Source organism: Chenopodium quinoa, unplaced genomic scaffold (genome assembly GCF_001683475.1).
Source record: "Chenopodium quinoa cultivar QQ74 unplaced genomic scaffold, ASM168347v1, whole genome shotgun sequence".
In the NCBI taxonomy this organism is placed as follows: domain Eukaryota; kingdom Viridiplantae; phylum Streptophyta; class Magnoliopsida; order Caryophyllales; family Amaranthaceae; genus Chenopodium; species Chenopodium quinoa.
The window spans coordinates 3,283,567-3,301,601 of record NW_018745105.1 but is presented as its reverse complement, the minus strand read 5'-3'; the positions used below and the strand labels follow the sequence as shown (position 1 = coordinate 3,301,601).

Here is an 18,035-nt window from a genome sequence, read left to right as displayed (position 1 = left end):
CCCTCTTGTCCTAAACACTCACCCTTTTTGATATTTTATTACTACGGTGGAGGTTCCCCAACAAGAAGGAGTCCATAAGTGTTCTAAACGGAGATCTAGAAAAGAGAAGTGGTAAATTCCCGAGCACTTAGTTAAATCACCATTATTTTTATTGTTTAAAAGAACTTTAATTAATTAATTAGTGTTGTTTTATCGCCTTAAAATAATAAATTAATTGATTTCACATAGTATTCTTTCGTTAATCAAGATTATAATTGAATAAAATAATTGTTGGTTGATCACCTAAGTCAAGGCGAATATTGTTTATTTTATTGTTCTTTTAACGAATTTGATTAAATAAGAATAACGACCTTACTATGTAATTCCTGTGTGAATTAATGTGTGTAAATAAAATCAATTAACATAGTTTTTAGGTATCACGTTGCATATATTGTTTGGCAATGAAATTGTGCAAAGGAAGAGCTAGTAGAGGCCGCACTAGGGATAGGATCGCGATTCCCCTCTAAAGGGAACGTTATCTTAGTACCCTCGCTCCCGAACTCATTTCTGGTTTTCTAGACCAATTTGGGCATGGGTAAACTTATGATTCATGCTAAATATCCCTTGAACTCTACTTGGGAGAAAGGCATGAACGAGGTTTATGGGTTTTTCCTAAAACTCATTGGCGACTCCTCTACTTGCTTCTTACAAAAAAGTGTATATGATAGAATCATCACTAATTCAAAGGTCTCCCAAACAGTCAGGAATTCAAATCCTAATACACCCTAACAATTGTAAAGTCCTAGGCTTTAAGGAGTCATGGGCATCTAAGGAGAAGGATCCCTTACGATGGGAACACCCTCCTTACAGATATTCCTCCAGTCAAAATATCTGTAACCAGAGATGTCCATTTTCATGAGAGACACTTTCCTAGATATTGAGGTTCACAGAATATCTGTAACCAGAGATGTCCATTTTCATGAGAGACACTTTCCTTACCATCTTCTTCATAAATCACTTACCCAAAATTCTCAAACTTCTATTTACTCACATGCCATTTTCCTTCCTGCCTCCTTTTCACTAAACACATTTGACTCCCTTGATTTTTCTTGTCCTGAATCTATTTTCCCTTCTCATGATGATATCTCATCTTCACCTGTTAACTCTCATAACACTTCTTCTTCTTCTTCTGATCCTTCAACTGCCCTGGATATTTCTGATATTAACATACAACCTGAGATTAGACAATCTTCCAGGCCAGATAGACCACCTTCCTATCTTTCTGCTTATGAATGTTACACAGCTACTAATGACAATACTGAGAGTGACAGCAGTTGGTGTAACATAGTTACTGCTTCTGCTTTTCCATCTGAGTTTCAAGCCTTTTGGCTCAAACCTAAAGTATTATTGAGCCTGTTACTTATTAAGAAGCTGCAAAATAGGAAGTTTGGGTGGAGGCCATGGAAAAAGAGCTCAAGGCACTCAGTGATAATAATACTTGGGAATTATTTGACCTACCTAAGGGAAAGAAACCCATAGGATGCAAGTGGGTTTTTAAGGTAAAATTAAAAGCCAATGGTGATTTGGAGAGGTGTAAGTCCAGATTGGTAGCTAAAGGGTTTAATCAGAAGTATGGTGTGGATTATCAGGAAACATTTATTCTTGTGGTTAACATTCAGTCCTGCTATAATTGGTCAATCTTTCAATTAGAAGTGAACAATGCGTTTTTGCATGGTGACTTAAAGGAGGAAGTATATATGAGGGTTCCTTAAGGGCTTCCTAATTTTCAAAATAAGGTTTCCAAGCTGAGAAAATCTTTGCATGGTCTCAAACAAGCTTCTAGACAGTGGCATGAGAATCTTGTTCAGTATTTGGTGCATCAAGGCTTTTAGAAGTCTCAGAATGACTACAGTTTATTCTTGAAGAAGAGCAATGATGGTTTGTTCTGTATTTGTAGACACCTAATTTAAAAATGTCTCCCCAAAACCAAACCCGTTGATGAAAACCTTTCACCGCCATTATTGGTCGGATTGAGTATTTAAAATTTGGAGTGCTTAAATCCATTTTCTATCAAATATATTTCATGAACCAATCCAATTTCTAGCTCATTTCCCTAAACCATAACCTATTTTCCACTTTTCGTGTCTACATCGCAAAACCGAGAGAAACTGATTTTATGGCTATATAATTTTGATTTATTTATTATTTTGTTGGATAGGCTTTAAATAACCTTTCCAACCATATATAATAAACCTAATTTCGAGCTATAACGAAAAAGATATGAGCAAAACACTAAACTCGGCCTAAAACCGACACCCTTCCACTAAAACGTCCATATCTTAAAATCTACAACTCATTTCGACCTGATTCTAATTGTTTTGGAAATTAGACTTGATAATATTTCCAATGATATATTATATGTCTTATTCCGAATTACGGATCAAAAGTTATGATTATTTTTAAAACGGGTATAAAACTGAAATTACCGCGCAGCAGCTAAAATGCCGCTGACGCGGCAAAAGCTGACGTGTAACGGGGCTAATTCCCATGACACGGTGCCAATTTTTGTAATTATGCACAATTTTCTCTCGTGTCACGGCACCCATTCCGTGACACGGGAATATTCCGTGTAATTTCTGCGTACTTTTTACACCGTGACACGGCATACTGCACTGTGCCACGGTGGACAATGCCATGTCACGAAATTTCTTCCCGTTTCACGGTGCACACCCCGTGACACGGGATTGCTCCGTGTTTTCTCCGCGTAATCCCTAAACGCATTTTCACTTCCCGTAACCTAATTATTTCCCGCGTCACTCAGTTTTCCCCCGTGTCACGGGATCTTCCCCCGTCTGACGGTGCCTGTCACGGTGCACTTTTCCGTAACACGATGTTATTTTTTAGGGTTTTTATCTTTTTAGGGTTTCGCGTGTTCCCTCTGCTCATTTTCCCTATAAATAGGACCCCCCCCCCCTTTCTGCAGTTCGGGGCATCAAATCCTTCTCTCTTTCTCTCTTGCACCAAAAAACATTCTATTCTCTATCTCCCATATTCTAAGCTTTAAAACTATATTCCTAATTACATCATTCTTCCCTTAAGCACTCCAAGGAGTCCATACTTAACCCGAGGTTCCGTCCTTAAACCAAGGCGTGAAAGGTACACATAACTGAGGGTTTGGACCAAATCAACTCTACTTTTTATTTAATTTAATTTAATTTCTATTTTATCTATATTATTTTATTGAAGTTACTAACAGTTTATTCATGATGTAGCAATTTAAAGGAACGCGCAGAATGTGAGTAATTAATTAATTAATTTAATTACTCTTATTTTATTTTAATATTGCTACTATCATGATTAGGTTATTTATTATTCGATTTGACTAACATTATTATTATTGAATTGCTTCCAATATTAATGTTTATTCTATTATATTATTTATGATCACTATATTGCATGTTTAAAGGGAATATGTAATTGAAAATCACGCCTAATAAGATAATTTGGACGATCGATTTAGGTTCCTTTTTAATCTTGTTATTAATTCAAGTGATCACGATATTTTAGAATAATGTGTTGCATTAATATTAAATCAATTTGGCTTAATAATAGGTTGGAGAAAATTGAATCTTTGTTTGTATGCCTTTGAGATCGCAAGAATCACTTTTCACAATAAGAATCGAGTAGAGGCCAATACGGGCGAATGTGACTCCATGACTCACTTCGTACCATCATCCTCGATCCTCCTTTCGTGGTTCCGAACCACATGGAGTTAGTAATCTCATGGATTATGAATGGGGTGTAACCTTCATGGGACAATCGTTGTTGCCTATCGTTACCTTATAATGATCCGTGAACGGTTTACAAGTTCCTTAAAAACTTTTTGGCGGCTCCCTACTTTGCTTTGTCCCTAATCGTTGTCCCTAATCGTATATGTCAATTCTCACTTCCTAAGAGTGCCAAGCATATTCACACATGCTTTAACATAGGCGCACATCGAGCGACGCCTACAGTATTGTAGCAGTATATGATGATGATGTTATTCTAACTGGCACTGATGTTGCTGGGATTAGTGCTCTCAAGAATCATCTTCATTAAGAGTTCAGCATCAAAGATCTTGGAAGGCTGAACTATTTTCTTGGGATTGAGGTTGGTTATAGTGATCAAGGAATTATCCTCGGTCAAAAGTAATTTACAAGGGAAATGTTGCAAGAATGTGGTCTTGATTTGAGTAGGAAGGCTATTACTCCTCTCCCAGCTAATATCAAACTCACTGCCACAGATGGTGTTCTTTTGGACAATGCAGAGTGGTATAAGTCATTGGCTGGTAAACTGAATTTCTTGACCAACACCAGACCTGATCTGGCTTTTGTAGTTCAGTCTTTAAGCCAGTGCAGTTACCTAGAAGTTCTCACAAGGAAGCTCTCCATCACACTCTAAGATATATTTATCATTCAGACTGACAAGGCATTTTGCTAGAGCCTCTGGTACTCTTTATTTACATGCATATTCTGATTCTGATTGGGGCTCTTGTTCAGATTCCAGAAAATCTATTACAGGTCATATTATGCTACTTGGTGGATCTCCAATTTCTTGGAAATCTAAGCAAGCTACTGTTTCCAAGTCATCCTCGGAGGCAGAGTATAGAGCTATGGCAACTGCAGCATCTGAGGTAGCTTGGCTAGTCAGGATGCTAGAAGAACTTGGAGTGTGCAATCTTAAGCCTGTTGTGTTGTATTGTGACAATCAATCTGCTTTGCACATAGCAAAGAACCTAGTTTTTCATGAGCGCACTAAACACATATAGATTGATTGCCATTTTACAAGGGAAAAGGTGTTAGAAGGCTTGATTCAGTTAACATATCTTCCTACTCAGCATCAATTGGCTGATGTGTTTACTAAGATTCTACCCTCAACTAAGTTTCATGAGCTCTTGTCCAAGTTGGGAGTGTTTTCTCAACCACCTCCCACCTAGAGGGGGGTGTTGGAGTATGCACTGATCAGAACTCTATACATCAGCTCGAGCATACCTCACAGCATAAGGCAGCTGCAGGATTACATCATGAAGATTAAGTTGCTGGTTCTAGGTATTTTAATCTACGAGTTTGTTTTAATCCTTTGCTGATGTGGCAAGGTTGTTAAAAGTTTGTTATAACAAACTTATTTCTATTTTCTGTTTTATCTCTATATATAGAGGTTTTCTCATACTTTTGTATTATTCACAAATATTACAAAACAATAAAAATTCTCTCTGAAAAGCTTATTTAGCTCTGATTTCTTCTTCGCTTTCTTCTCTTCTTCAATGGAGTTTCAGATTTCATCAATCAGAGAGGACTTCAACTAGTAATATTTCATATTTTCAAAAGAATACGTAGTATTATACAATTTACTCCACTTGTTGGGCTATATAAAAAAGCATACTCAAAAGAATTGTTCAGATTAATTTAAATAATTTTAGTCAATTTGGGGATAAATTATATATTACCAGTAGAAGCATGGCACAGTTGTGAAATTGGTTCAATTATGTGGATTATTATGCGGATTGATCATATATAGAAATAGAAGTCGTTTCTTGGACAGACAATGGTTCAAAACTAAATGTCAAGTGTCAACGGAAAAAGGAAAAGATTATAGCATTACTAATAATAGAGAACAGGTTAGGATAATTTGTCGACAATGTTGACAGTGATTAACATGAGTATAATCATAGTAATCAGTGGAAGGACCATTTTATTTGGAGGCACCATGATTAAATATGACGCTTATAACTGGACAAGGTGTTTTTAAAATTACTCTATCATTTATATTTAATTGTCACGTTAATAGTTAATCTTGAGAATATTACTCAAGGAAAATTAGAGATGTCAATTTGAGTTCATGTCGGGTTTAATTAGGACAGGTCATTTCAAGTTTGAGTCATGCTAGATTATTATATTCATACAGATTAAATTTTCTAGATCATAACATTTTGAATTAAGGGCTTGTTCACTTCAATTCAGTTCAGTTCAGCTCAGCTCCTAATTTTCTTCTCTCATAAAATACACATTTCAGCTCTTTTCAGTTCAGTTCAATTCAATTCAGCTCCAATCAGTTCAGTTCAGTTCAGCTTTTCTGCTTAATTTAGTAAATATGAACAAAATCTAAGTCAAGTTGTTTATGGACAAATCAATTTATAACACCTGTCAACGTGATAACTTTTTTTTCATCAAAAATTGATCCGTCCATAAACAACTAAATTTTGGTAGATGAAGGACTTGTTCTCTTCACCTGAAACAAGAAGATCTAGTCTGAATTTTTTAAGGTCTGATCTAAATTTTTTTGATCTGGTCTGGTCTCGTCTGATGTGATTAGCAATTTGACTAAACTTTGACCACATTTTAATACTAATCTATAAAGAAAAATATCATCAAAATGGATCTTGTTAGATTCGTCTCATTATGAACTTTTTAAATATGTAATTTTTATAAAAAAATTTAATACGCAATTAACGATATTTAGCAATAAGTAAATGTTAATCAAAAGTTCTGATCTGGTGTGATCTGAATCTTTCTTATTTGATCTGAATTTATTAAGGAATAAGTAATAAGTATTTGAAATAAGTTGAAGAAAACAAGTCCGAAGTATTTAAAAAAAATCTAATAATATTGTAGCGAGTTGGACACTTGGACGTTGAGCAAGCTGCCAACTATTAGTCACTCGTCATTTGACAAATGAAGTTTAGTATTCCAAGATATAATCACATTAGTTGTATAATGACTATAATTTGTTACTTGATCCAACCGTTGGTATTTTCTAAATGAAATAATGTATTTGCTTAACCAACCTTACATGTCCGGTGCATACTTTTCTTGGGTGGATTGAATCGGGAGCCAACAGGGATTAAAAGAACTAAAGTTAAGAAACAGTCCTCTATCTTATCCATACATAGTTTTCATTTGAATCTTTAGTACTGGTATTTAGTTTCATTATAGTGTGATGTTTTGATATGATTAGACTGAATTAATGCTTTGGAAGTTAGTGGAAATAAATATGATATGTTTTTTGTGTACGGGCCTCCTTTGCTTGATGATAGATTTATTTTTTGGAGTACTTTGGTTAATTTAACTAATTCCTACCCAACTTCTATTATTCTTGGAGATTTTAACCAACTTGAATTACTGGAAGATAAGCTAGGTGGTGCGCCGTACATTAGGGGTAATGGAGTGTTTTCACGATGGAGATTGGACAATAGGTTGTTAGATGTTCCTTTCTCGGGGCCAAGGTTTACTTGGTGTAATAAACGTTTTGATGGAGATCAAATTTTAGAGAGGTTAGATAGAGCTTATATGTCAAATGATTGGTTTAATTTATTCCCGGACAGCAGGATTATTAACCAACCTCTAATTGCGTTTGATCATGCTGCTATCATTTTCGAATCATGTGGTGTTCTCTTGCCAAAATATAGATCGTACCAGAATTGGTGCTTAGGATTTAAAGAGGTAGGAGTTATTATTCAGAATGAATGGAGAAATCATGTTTGTGGATCAGGTTAACAAGGAAACTAGTTACTACTCGGCTTCTTTTACGCAAATGGTGTCTGCAAAACAAAAAGTTATGGGGGATCAATTGGAAGGCTCTTACCAAAACACTTTCTACAGAGAGATCTTCCATTACTAACACTTAAGAGGCTCACAACTATGTCACACTTGTTAATCAAGAATTGAATTTGACGGCAATGCAAGTTGCATACTGGAACCAGAGATTGAAAGAAAGATGGATCTCTACAGGGGATCTCCCTACTTCTTTACTCTACTCAAGGGTGAAGGTTAGACAAAAGAGAAACAAGATTTTGACACTAAAGAATGCAGATGGAAACTGGGAGGAGGATTCGATAACAATAAAAAATTTGGTGGTGGATCGAATTCAATGAAAAAAGTGCTTTGTACTTCTCAACCGTTACACCAAGATATTGACACGGCAATGGTGTTGAGGGAGTTAGATATCTCAAATATGTTACCTTCACAGCTCGCCCATCTGGACAAAGATTTCACTGACGAGGAGATAAGAAGAGCGATGTTTAGCCTCGATGGTTCAAAATCTCTGGGGCTAGATGGTTTTACGGCGGAGTTTTTTAAAAAACATTGGAATACAATGGGTCAGATAGTTACTCTTGCGGCCAGGAGTTTCTTAAATACAGGTTTTCTCTTGAAAGAATGGAATCATTCCATTCTGGTTATGATTCCTAAAGTAGAGCCGCCTGAGAACGCTTCTCAACTTCGACCTATTAGTCTTTGCAACACAATCTATAAGTGTGTGTCCAAGTGTTTAGTTAACAGGTTGAAACATGCTATGCCGGACTTGATCTCAAAGACTCAACATGCGTTTCTTACTAGGAGACGAATGACAGATAATATTATTTTGAGGCATGAGATATTAGATACGATAAATAAGAGGAGGAGGGGAAAAAAATTTCTGGCAGCGGTCAAGATTGATATGAGCAAGGCTTATGACAGGGTAAATTAGATGTTCTTACTACAAGTTTTACAGGCCTATGGGTTCCTTCCTCACTGGATTCACATGATCCATCAGTGCATTTCTACAGTTTCATACAAAGTGCTACTAAATGGAGATATGTCTCAACATTTCAAGCCCACAGGAGGATTACATCAGGGAGATCCTTTATCTCCTTATTTATTTCTTTTCTGTATGGATATACTTTCATGAATGTTAGATATAGGTTGCGCTTTGAAGATGTTTGAGGGCATTAAACTAGCAAGAATAGGCCCCTCTATTTCCCACTTATTTTTTGCAGATGATGCCCTTCTCTTTTTCAAGGCAACTGAAGGTAACTGTCAAACTATCACTAATATCTTACACAGGTTCTGCAAAGTTTCTGGATAGCAAATAAACTTGGGAAAATCGCACTTCAAAGTTATCCCCAATACTCCTCTCATTGATCAAAGAATGTTTAAAAACATTTTGTGCATGGGACAGGTAAGTCAGCTGGATTCGCATTTGGGGGTGCCTATTGACATGGTAGGAACAAAGGCAACAACCTTTCATTTCATAGTGGATAAGATTAGTAAGAAGATTGCTGGGTGGAATGCAGTTCCCCTCTCCCAGTCCCAAAAGCTAATTTTGATTGATTTGGTGCTGATAGCATTAACATCCAATGTCCTTACTTGAGATGCCAATTTCTATTGCTAACAAAGTGGATCACTGCTGGAAAGATTCTTCTGGGCGTTTATGGGGTCACAGGATATGCATTGGGTTAATAGAGACACAATTCAACTGCCTAAGGGTATGGGAGGACTAGGAGTGCGCAATTTGGCTTGCTTGAATAGTGCTCTTCTTATGAAACAGGTATGGAGAGTAAGTAACAATCCTCAGCTTTTGTTGTCTAAGGTGTGTAGGGAACTTTTTTTAAATCCTATTCATACAGGGAAACCAGCATCGTTGGGAAGCAGGCCCTACTCTTGGGAATGAGAGGCTTAGTTAAAGCTGGGAATATTTTGGTTCAGGGGTGTGGTTGGAAGTTTGGGAATGGGGAAACAATTATGGCTACGAAAGATAGGTGGATGGAAGGGAAGATACCGACAACGCGCTCTTTGGATACGACGAGCGAGATTTGGAATTGGAGGGCTAGGGATTTGTTAGACAAAGATGCTACAGGGTGGAATCACAGAAGACTCAATTCTTGTTTTAACCTTAAGGATGCGACTGATATAGCATCAATGAAAGTGCCCGTGACGGAGGTAAAGGACTACATGTACTGGTTAGATCATAAGTCTGGCCGTTATACGGTCAAAACGGGTTATGCTTTTGTTAAAGGTTTGGAGTCTCGGGTAGGAAATGGGGCGGTTTTGGAGTTTTATAAAGTTCTCTGGGCTCTCCATATACTTCCCAAATGGAAAATTTTTGTGTGGAAATTACTCCATAATGGTTTGGCGACAAGAGGTAACCTGGGTAGAAGAGGGTTAGATATTCAAGTTCACTGTGATCTTTGTGAGGATTTGGAGGAAGATATGCAACATATCTTCAGGTTTTGAACGACGACAAAAGATATTTGGAGGGGTGGAATAATAGGCATCTACTTAGAAGATAATGCAGACCAGTCCTTTGTAGATTGGTTTTTGTACTATATCCAGCTTTACCTTAGCTTGGATGGGAAACAAGGCCATAGGATTACCTTCTTCTTAGCCACTTTGTGGGGTTTGTGGATTGCTAGGAATAACAGAGTTTTTAGGAGATCAGGGTCGAGTGTGTTGTCAACTCCGGCAATTTTATTTCAGAGGGGTTGCGTCAACATGATCTTTTTACCTGTAATGGAGATACAACCTTACGCTGCCTGCACCCTCAAGAGAGTTTCCATGATCACCCGCCAGGTTTCATGCGGGCGATTCTATCTAATGATGGAACTCAAGAGGGGTCAACTGTGATACAAGTCGATGGGTCCTGGAATAAGCAGACAAGGAGATCAGGAATGGGGTGGTGTCCAGATGGGGTGGAGGAAGATCAGTTCGATGGTATCGGAGGTGCGACACATGCCTAGCTCAGTCCGCTGTGCAAACTGAGATGAATGCTTGTATCCATGGTCTTAAGTAGGGAGCTCTTCGACATCTAACATCGATAACAATTTACACTGATTCGGAGAATATGGTTAGGATGTTGAGGAATAAAAGCAACATCGACATTGATCTGAGATGGACAGTGGATCAGATTCTTCGTTTGGGATCAACCTTCTCCTGGTGTAGCATTCAAAAGGTAGACAGGATCAAGGTGCAAAAGGCACATTTGCGGGCAACGGCGGCTAATATTAGTTTATTGTCTTTTAATAATGTTTAGTACTGTTTACTAGTGTAGTTTGTTTTAGCATATGTCAAAAAAAAAATTAAAAAGAACTTTTATCGCATATTTTCATGGGAAAAACTTTCGTGGACCTGGCCACAATTCTATTGTGGATCTAAAGTGTACACGCACGCAATTGACGTTATACTCTTTCCGTCTCCAAAACTTCGACCCTTTTGGGTTAATTTTGCTGTTATTAAAAAAACTTAAATAAAAACATATTGGAAAGCTAAATTTACATGGGGTTTGTAAAAAAAAAATAGAGAGATAAAGTAATAAAAATAATGAAAAAACAAAAATTTATATTGGGGAGCTAATTTTGCACAAATATTGTTGTAAATTGGTGGGTACCAGATGAAGCCCGTGCGATGCACGATTTGTTATATTTATGTGATTAAAGTTGTTACTCCCTCCGTTTCATAATGTTAGTCCCATATAGAATCAATCACATAAAATAAGAAAACAAATATATTTGGAATCTAACATTAAAGTACAACATAATTCATAATTAATTTACCTTATTTAACTTTTTTGTTTTTTTATTAGGAAAGCATAAGTCATAATTGCATAATTTAAGGTAAAAATTTCCTTAATTAGAGTCATGTCAATAATCCACAATCAATTAATTCCAAAAAAAACAAGTTATAAATGAAATATATTCAATATGGGTATATCTTTTTTAAATGCCCAAAATATTATATGGGACTAACATTATGAAACAGAGGGAGTATTATATTAGTTTTAAAATATTAGATAAAATTCTTAATATCAAAAGATAATATTTTGTATTTAATTAATTTAAAATTAAAAATCTCATTCGCCAATTTTGCTTAAGTGTCAGTTGAATTATTTAACTCTAAAAGAAATTAATAATCTCTTATTTAACTGGCTACAACTTTAATTTATAATCCTACATGGCGTACTAAGAAAATTAAATCCTACGTGGCTCTCTAAAAGCTCGGGAAAAAACTCCCCTTTATATATATTTATTAGATTTTAATGCAAATGGGTCGATTATTTTGGGACTAAAATTAGGCTAGAAGGGTCAAAGTTTTGGGAACGGAGAGAGTATTAAATATAGTGACTTTAATATAATAACCTTAATTTTAATATAGTAACATTTATTAAAATTTGTGTGACCCTTAATATTATTGTAAGTCTGAAGTACGATGCAATGTTGAATATAGTGACCCTAATTTTAACATAGTAATCTTTATCACTACCTTTGTTTCATATTTTTGTACAACTTTAAAATATTTATATCTCACAAATAATACCCCAAAGTTGCAAAAAAAAACATGAAATGAAGGTAGTATTTATATTTACCATTATATAAAAAAGTAAATTTATATCTTATAGTCTTTATGATGCCGCAATAGATTTTATTGTAACATTATAACCTTTATTTTAATATAGTAAAAAAAAAATTTTAATAAAACAAATATAGTGTCTCTAATGTTAAATTTCTACAATAAGTTAATGTGAACCAAGTCCATTTTAAAAAATTTATACTTTTATTGTGAGAAGAAACATTATCAAGTGAGTTATTATGTAATTGTTTTTAATGTGTATTTTTCGAATCTTTAATATTAAAAAAGAAAAAAAAATTAACCCTCAACGACAAATATTTAGTGATGATAAATGAATGTAAAAAATCACAAGTTATGGTTTGATGTGGCTGGCCAAAATTGTTCTGACCTCACACTATGAAAATTCTATGGCAGTAATAGTTGAGGCCATGAGAAAACCCACATGTGAGTGGTGTGTTGTTCCACATTTAATTTGGTTGAGTTTATAATTAAGAGTTTGTATTAGGATGTGTATCCTACATTGAACAATTAAGAAAGTTGTGTTCACTTTATAAGGCTAAGAGGCTACTCCCCTCATTGCCATATGGTTTTGATGTGGAACTTTCTTGATCGTGTAAAGTGGACAGTTGTGGCGAGTAGAGCTGACAAATTTGTGTAAACGGGTCGGGTTTGGGTCGGGTCAGTTCGGGTCAATACCGTAACCTGCGCAGGTCGGGTTCGGGTTCGGGTTGGGTCATGCTTGAGTCAGGTCACATCGGGTCATACATCTTATCAGGTTGGGTCGGGTTTAGGTCGGGTTACACTTGGGTTGGTTGAAAAATAGGTCGGGTTTAATTCGGTTTTCACGGGTTAAAACGGGTTAGGGTAATTCTCGGGTTCGAATCAGGTTCGGTTCAAGTCAATAATTTGCGGGTTAGAATCGAGTCGGGTCATTCTCGAGTTTGAGTCGAGTTTGGTTCAAGTCAATAATTTGCGGGTTATAATCAGGTCGGGTCATTATCGGGTTCAAGTCGGGTTTGGTTCAAGTCAATAATTTGTGGGTTATAATCAGGTGGGGTTATTTAATTTCCAAGTCCGGTCATTCTCAGGTTCAAGTCGGGTTATGTTCAAGTCAATAATTTGCGGGTTACAATCAAGTCAGTTCATTTCCAAGTTGGGTCATATTCAGGCTCAACTAACTATAAATAGATAATTATCATTTTTATCAAGCTAATTATTTCCTTTGACTATGATATATATAGCAACATACTAGAGAACTATAGTCTATAATTTAGGAAGATAATTACCTCCTTTAACCGTACAACAAATATATACTATAATTAACTCTTAAATTTGGGGATGATGCTCCTTTCTTTTGCTGGCCTGGACCGACTTGGTCTCCCTAGACAAAATGGTTTGATCAACAATAATAAGGCGGTCTAAATTGCATTTAAGGTGATTTGAAATAGGGTCAGGAACAATTGGAATTGAATTTAGGTCGGGACAATAACAAGTTGTGTTGATTTCAAATCTAGAAAAATAACATATCTGGTTGAATTTTTGGGTCGGGTTAGTAATAGGTCGGGTAAAATTTGGGTCGGGTCAACAAATGAATGATTTATGTCTTCTTCATGTGTAATTACTAGATATATAAATGGATCAAATTATGGAGATAATTAAGTTCGGACATTTGGGTCATCGTTTTATCATAGCTAGAGGTGCTAACGATCTTTGGACTGGTAATATAGGCCAAAGCCCAATTGTACGGATCCTATAAGGTCACACAAAGGACCTAGATTTAGCATGAGAGGACGAGGCCCATGATGGGCCTCATCACTCTAGGTGGTCGGCCAAAAGGGAGGAATAAGGAAGGGTTTTGGGCTTCGTGCCCTAGTCTGATTATAATATGATTATAAATAGACTTTGTGCCTAGGGTTTTAAGTAAGCAATTCAGTGGTCAATTTGATCAAACCCTAATTAGCAAACACGAGACTAAACCCTCTCAAACTCCTCTCTCTTTCACGGCTCTCTCTCCTCCCTCGGCGCCTCTCAAGGTGGTTCGTGGTGGTCGGTTAGTCCATTAAAGGTGGTGATCACGGTTTTCCTCAATCGCTAGACCAATCTAGTATTGGTGGATGGCTCGTTCAAAGCTCGTGGACTCAGTATAGGAGCAATGCTTGGGGCTCTATTCTCTCCTTGATTTGCCTGTCAAATTGCTACATGGAATTCACGCTTCAAATGTATGATTATATGTCTTGTGTGTTATGCATACGATCTTGGGATTAGGTGTTTGATTGAATATGATTCATGATTTTCCACTTAATAGTACCTATAAACTCTTACAATAACAAGTTGGGTTGAATTTGGGTCGGGTTTGTAATAGGTCGGGTTAAATTCGGGTTGGGTTAGGAACGGGTCAGGTTAAATTCGAGTCGGGTTAGGAATGGGTTGGGTTAAATTCAAGTCGGGTTAGTAACAATTCGATTTAAATTCGGGTTTTAACAGGTTAAAACGAACTTGGGTCAATTTCGGTTCAAGTCGGAATCGGTTCAGGTCAATAATTTACGGGATACATTTGGGTCGGTTCATCTCCAGGTCGGTTCATGTTCGGGTTCGGGTCTCACATACTCGGGTCTAGGGTTGGTTCAATACGGGTCAGGTCGGGTTTGGGTCACTATGTTTTCGGGTTCAAATGGGTCGGTTAATAATTGGGTTCGAGTCGATATTTCGGGTCAGGTCAACTTTTGACAACTCTAGTGGTGAGTGTGGCCCAGACCCATTTATCATGGTATCAGAGCCAGGTTAAGTTGTGTTGTGATCTGGGCCAATATTATGGACAATTCACATGTAAGGGGGAGTGTTGAGTCAATGAGAAAACCCATATGTGAGTGGTGTGTTATCCCTCATTGGTTGAGTTTATAAGTAAGTGTTTGTATTGGGATGTGTATCCCACATTGAACAATTAAGAAAGTTGTGTCCACTTAATAAGGATAAGGGGCTACTCCCCTCATTGCCATATGGTTTTGAGGTGGAACTTCCTTGGTCGTATAAAGTGGACAGTTGTGGAAGGTGTGGCCCAGGCCCGTTAATCAATAATCAATACTTTTCATGCATTGTGATTAATCAAATGACATTTCAGATAATCACATTTTTATATTATCTCGTTCTTTTTTTTATTACTCACTTACCATGTATAGGGTCAAACTTTGACCGACGATGGCTAGTTTTGTACAAATTACAAATTATCGTGTGTGATATTTTTGGAGTGTTTCAATGATTTGTATCCAGACATCAAATTTACATTAGTACGTAGTTAAAGATGTTGGTCAAACACGTGTTGAAAATCGCATAAAATGCAAATGAGTTGAACAAAAAAGAATGAAGGGTGTATATATTGTAAATAATACTTCGTACTGTTTAACTTCAATATATGAAAAGTACAAAAGCCAAAGTGATGGGTTTAAACAAATACAGATTGTAATAAATTAATGAATAAATTAGAGATATTTTTATTTTTATTTTTTATTGAAAAAACAAGAGAGCATGTTTTCACGTACTAACTAGTGAGCTGAGTAGCCCGAGTGTTGCCCCTTGTTACTTTTATAAACATGAATTCGGGATTATTTTTGTAAGAATTTTGAAATATGAAATCGACACGTGGTGTTCACTTATGTACATTTCTTTTTCACATTTATGACATGCTTGATAATGGGCTAAGATGGTTAAATAACTAACTTTGTCATAAGTGGTTGGCTGATTGAATCCCTTTAACCTAATATTTTTATATGAAGTAATGCGGGTTTCTTGGGTGACGTGGTGTAACGATAAAGGTTAATTCAATGATGATGTGGCATAAAGAGATGTTAGGTAGATGATGTAGCGTCATGAAGTGTTTATGAAGTGACATGGCGTAATTTAAAAGTATCTACGTGGTACATGGACGTTTTTATAAACGTCTTTTTATAGATTAGTAAAGAATATAAAAGAGTTGTCACTAAATTCCATAAAGACCAAGCAAACTTTGGCTCACTTAATAAGAAATTTTACCTCAAATCCTAGAGATTTGGGGTAGAATCTTGCTTGCCAAATGAAAGTGCTTGAAGTGGGGATTATCTTATCCACAGTGGTATATCTTTCTTGCCAAATGAAAGTGCTTGAAGTGGGGATTATCTTATCCACAGTGGTATATAATAAGTCCTTAACTTGCTTGCAATAGTTATACCTAGTAGCTTATCAGTGTGGAGCTACAAGGGTTGTAACTTTAGTTGGTGAACTACATAACCTACACCTAAAACATGTATTTAAGTCTTTTCCACTTTGAATGAATAAATTGTTTGTGATTTATTTTTTTGCGTTATTTATTTCTCCTTTTTTTTCTAACAAAGGGTCGTAGCTTACCATTATGGAGGTTGTATCTTAAATTGATTTAGTTTAAGTATAATGATGTTGCAACCCAAAGCTACAAGAGATGTAGCTATCCATTGTGGATGCTTACCCTTAGTTCCAAGTGTCTAGCCCTCATATATTAAACAAAAAAAAAAAGAGGATTGGATCCGGTCAAAAGTCTTATATAATTTAATCGATAGGTGTGTCGTGTACCTAACAAAGATAACCTAACAAAACCACTACTATGTAGATAGGCAGGTAAAGATCGAATCCCAAGAGACTAAGGTACAACTAATTAAACATACTCAAAATAATCCTAAAGAACTAATTAAAGCTTTTAAATCTAAGTAATATAATAAATCAAATGCTAAAACATCCAAGATCAAGCATCACCACAAATACAATTATTCAATAGTCGTTTTAACCCTAACACATAATTCAATAGATTAATGAGGAAAAGTAATCCCTAGAAAATACCAAAGATCTCTTTCTAGTTATCAATGGCTTCCCTAATCACAATCAAGCCTACTCGCGTGGAATCATGCAAATTAGAGACATTAAGCACATTAATCTAACTTCATAGTCATCCGTTCAACTACTCTCGTGATGAACTGCAAACCCTTAATTGATCTATTTAAACCCATCAAAACCCAACTCTCGTGGCGATTAAAACAATGGATTAATAATAATACTAATTATCCCTAATCTATTATTGGCATGAGCATAATCAATTAAGCATATTAATTGCAATTATCATTAGAGAATTTAAAGAATTAAATCATGCATTAACAATATTCGAGTTTCGCTAGATCTTGGAATTAGGAAACTACTCACACATATTAATGAAAAACAATAACAACAATTAAGGAAAACATAATCAACAATCAAAGGAATTAAAGAGAATAAGAAATTAAAATGCCGAATCTTGAATTACGGGAGTAAAACGACAAAGAATCTTGAATGTAAAATCTTCAATTACAATGAAAAATAAAGTCTATAGAGAAAACTAGGGTTCTTATATGATAGATAATGAAATTATAATCCTAAAAAGTGTTTATAATAAAGCTAAAAGATAAGTTTAACTAATTAAGGAAAGAAATTGGAATAAATCAAGGTTCTTGAGCTCCTTTTGTGTGATTTTTGCTAGCAAGGATCAAGGTACGTTTAGTTGGCTGGATACCTTTGAAAGTGATTGGTTTGAATAGCATGTTTTATATGATTTTATTGGTGATTGAACTAAATTGATTTGAATTATGATTTATGATATATAGTATGATTTTAATATATGTTTTAATAAATTGATCTTGATATCATGTCTTGAATGGTTTTTAATAGAATTGTGATTTGTGAAATAAAATTTTGTTAAAATAATTGGTTTTAAATAAATAAATTGAGGATTTGATTTTATATCATGTTTTGATTAGTTAAAATTATTAATCATGTTTAAAAAGTTTTGATTTTCAAAGAATGTAAAATTAAATAAAAAGGAGTTTTGTTTATATTGGAATTTATTGATTTATTGAATTATTATTATTATCAAAGCTTACAAGTATG

General features: G+C 35.5%; 1 protein-coding gene across 1 annotated transcript; it reads left to right on the top strand.

Annotated features, from left to right (window-relative positions):
- Nucleotides 1–882: 882 nt before the first annotated feature.
- On the top strand, nt 883–1,751 carry LOC110709954. The gene is made up of 2 exons (XM_021888202.1): nt 883–1,380; nt 1,422–1,751. Exons 1-2 carry the CDS (start codon nt 883–885, stop codon nt 1,749–1,751), a joined length of 828 nt encoding a protein of 275 aa, XP_021743894.1.
- The last annotated feature ends 16,284 nt before the right edge of the window (nt 1,752–18,035 follow it).

What these genes read in the sequence shown, in the direction of transcription:
- LOC110709954 (XM_021888202.1), top strand. Translation starts at nt 883, where the DNA reads ATGTCCATTTTCATGAGAGACACTTTCCTAGATATTGAGGTTCACAGA. An exon ending in CCTTTTGGCTCAAACCTAAA is followed by an intron (nt 1,381 to 1,421) that starts GTATTATTGAGC and finishes GCTGCAAAATAG; the next exon opens with GAAGTTTGGGTGGAGGCCAT.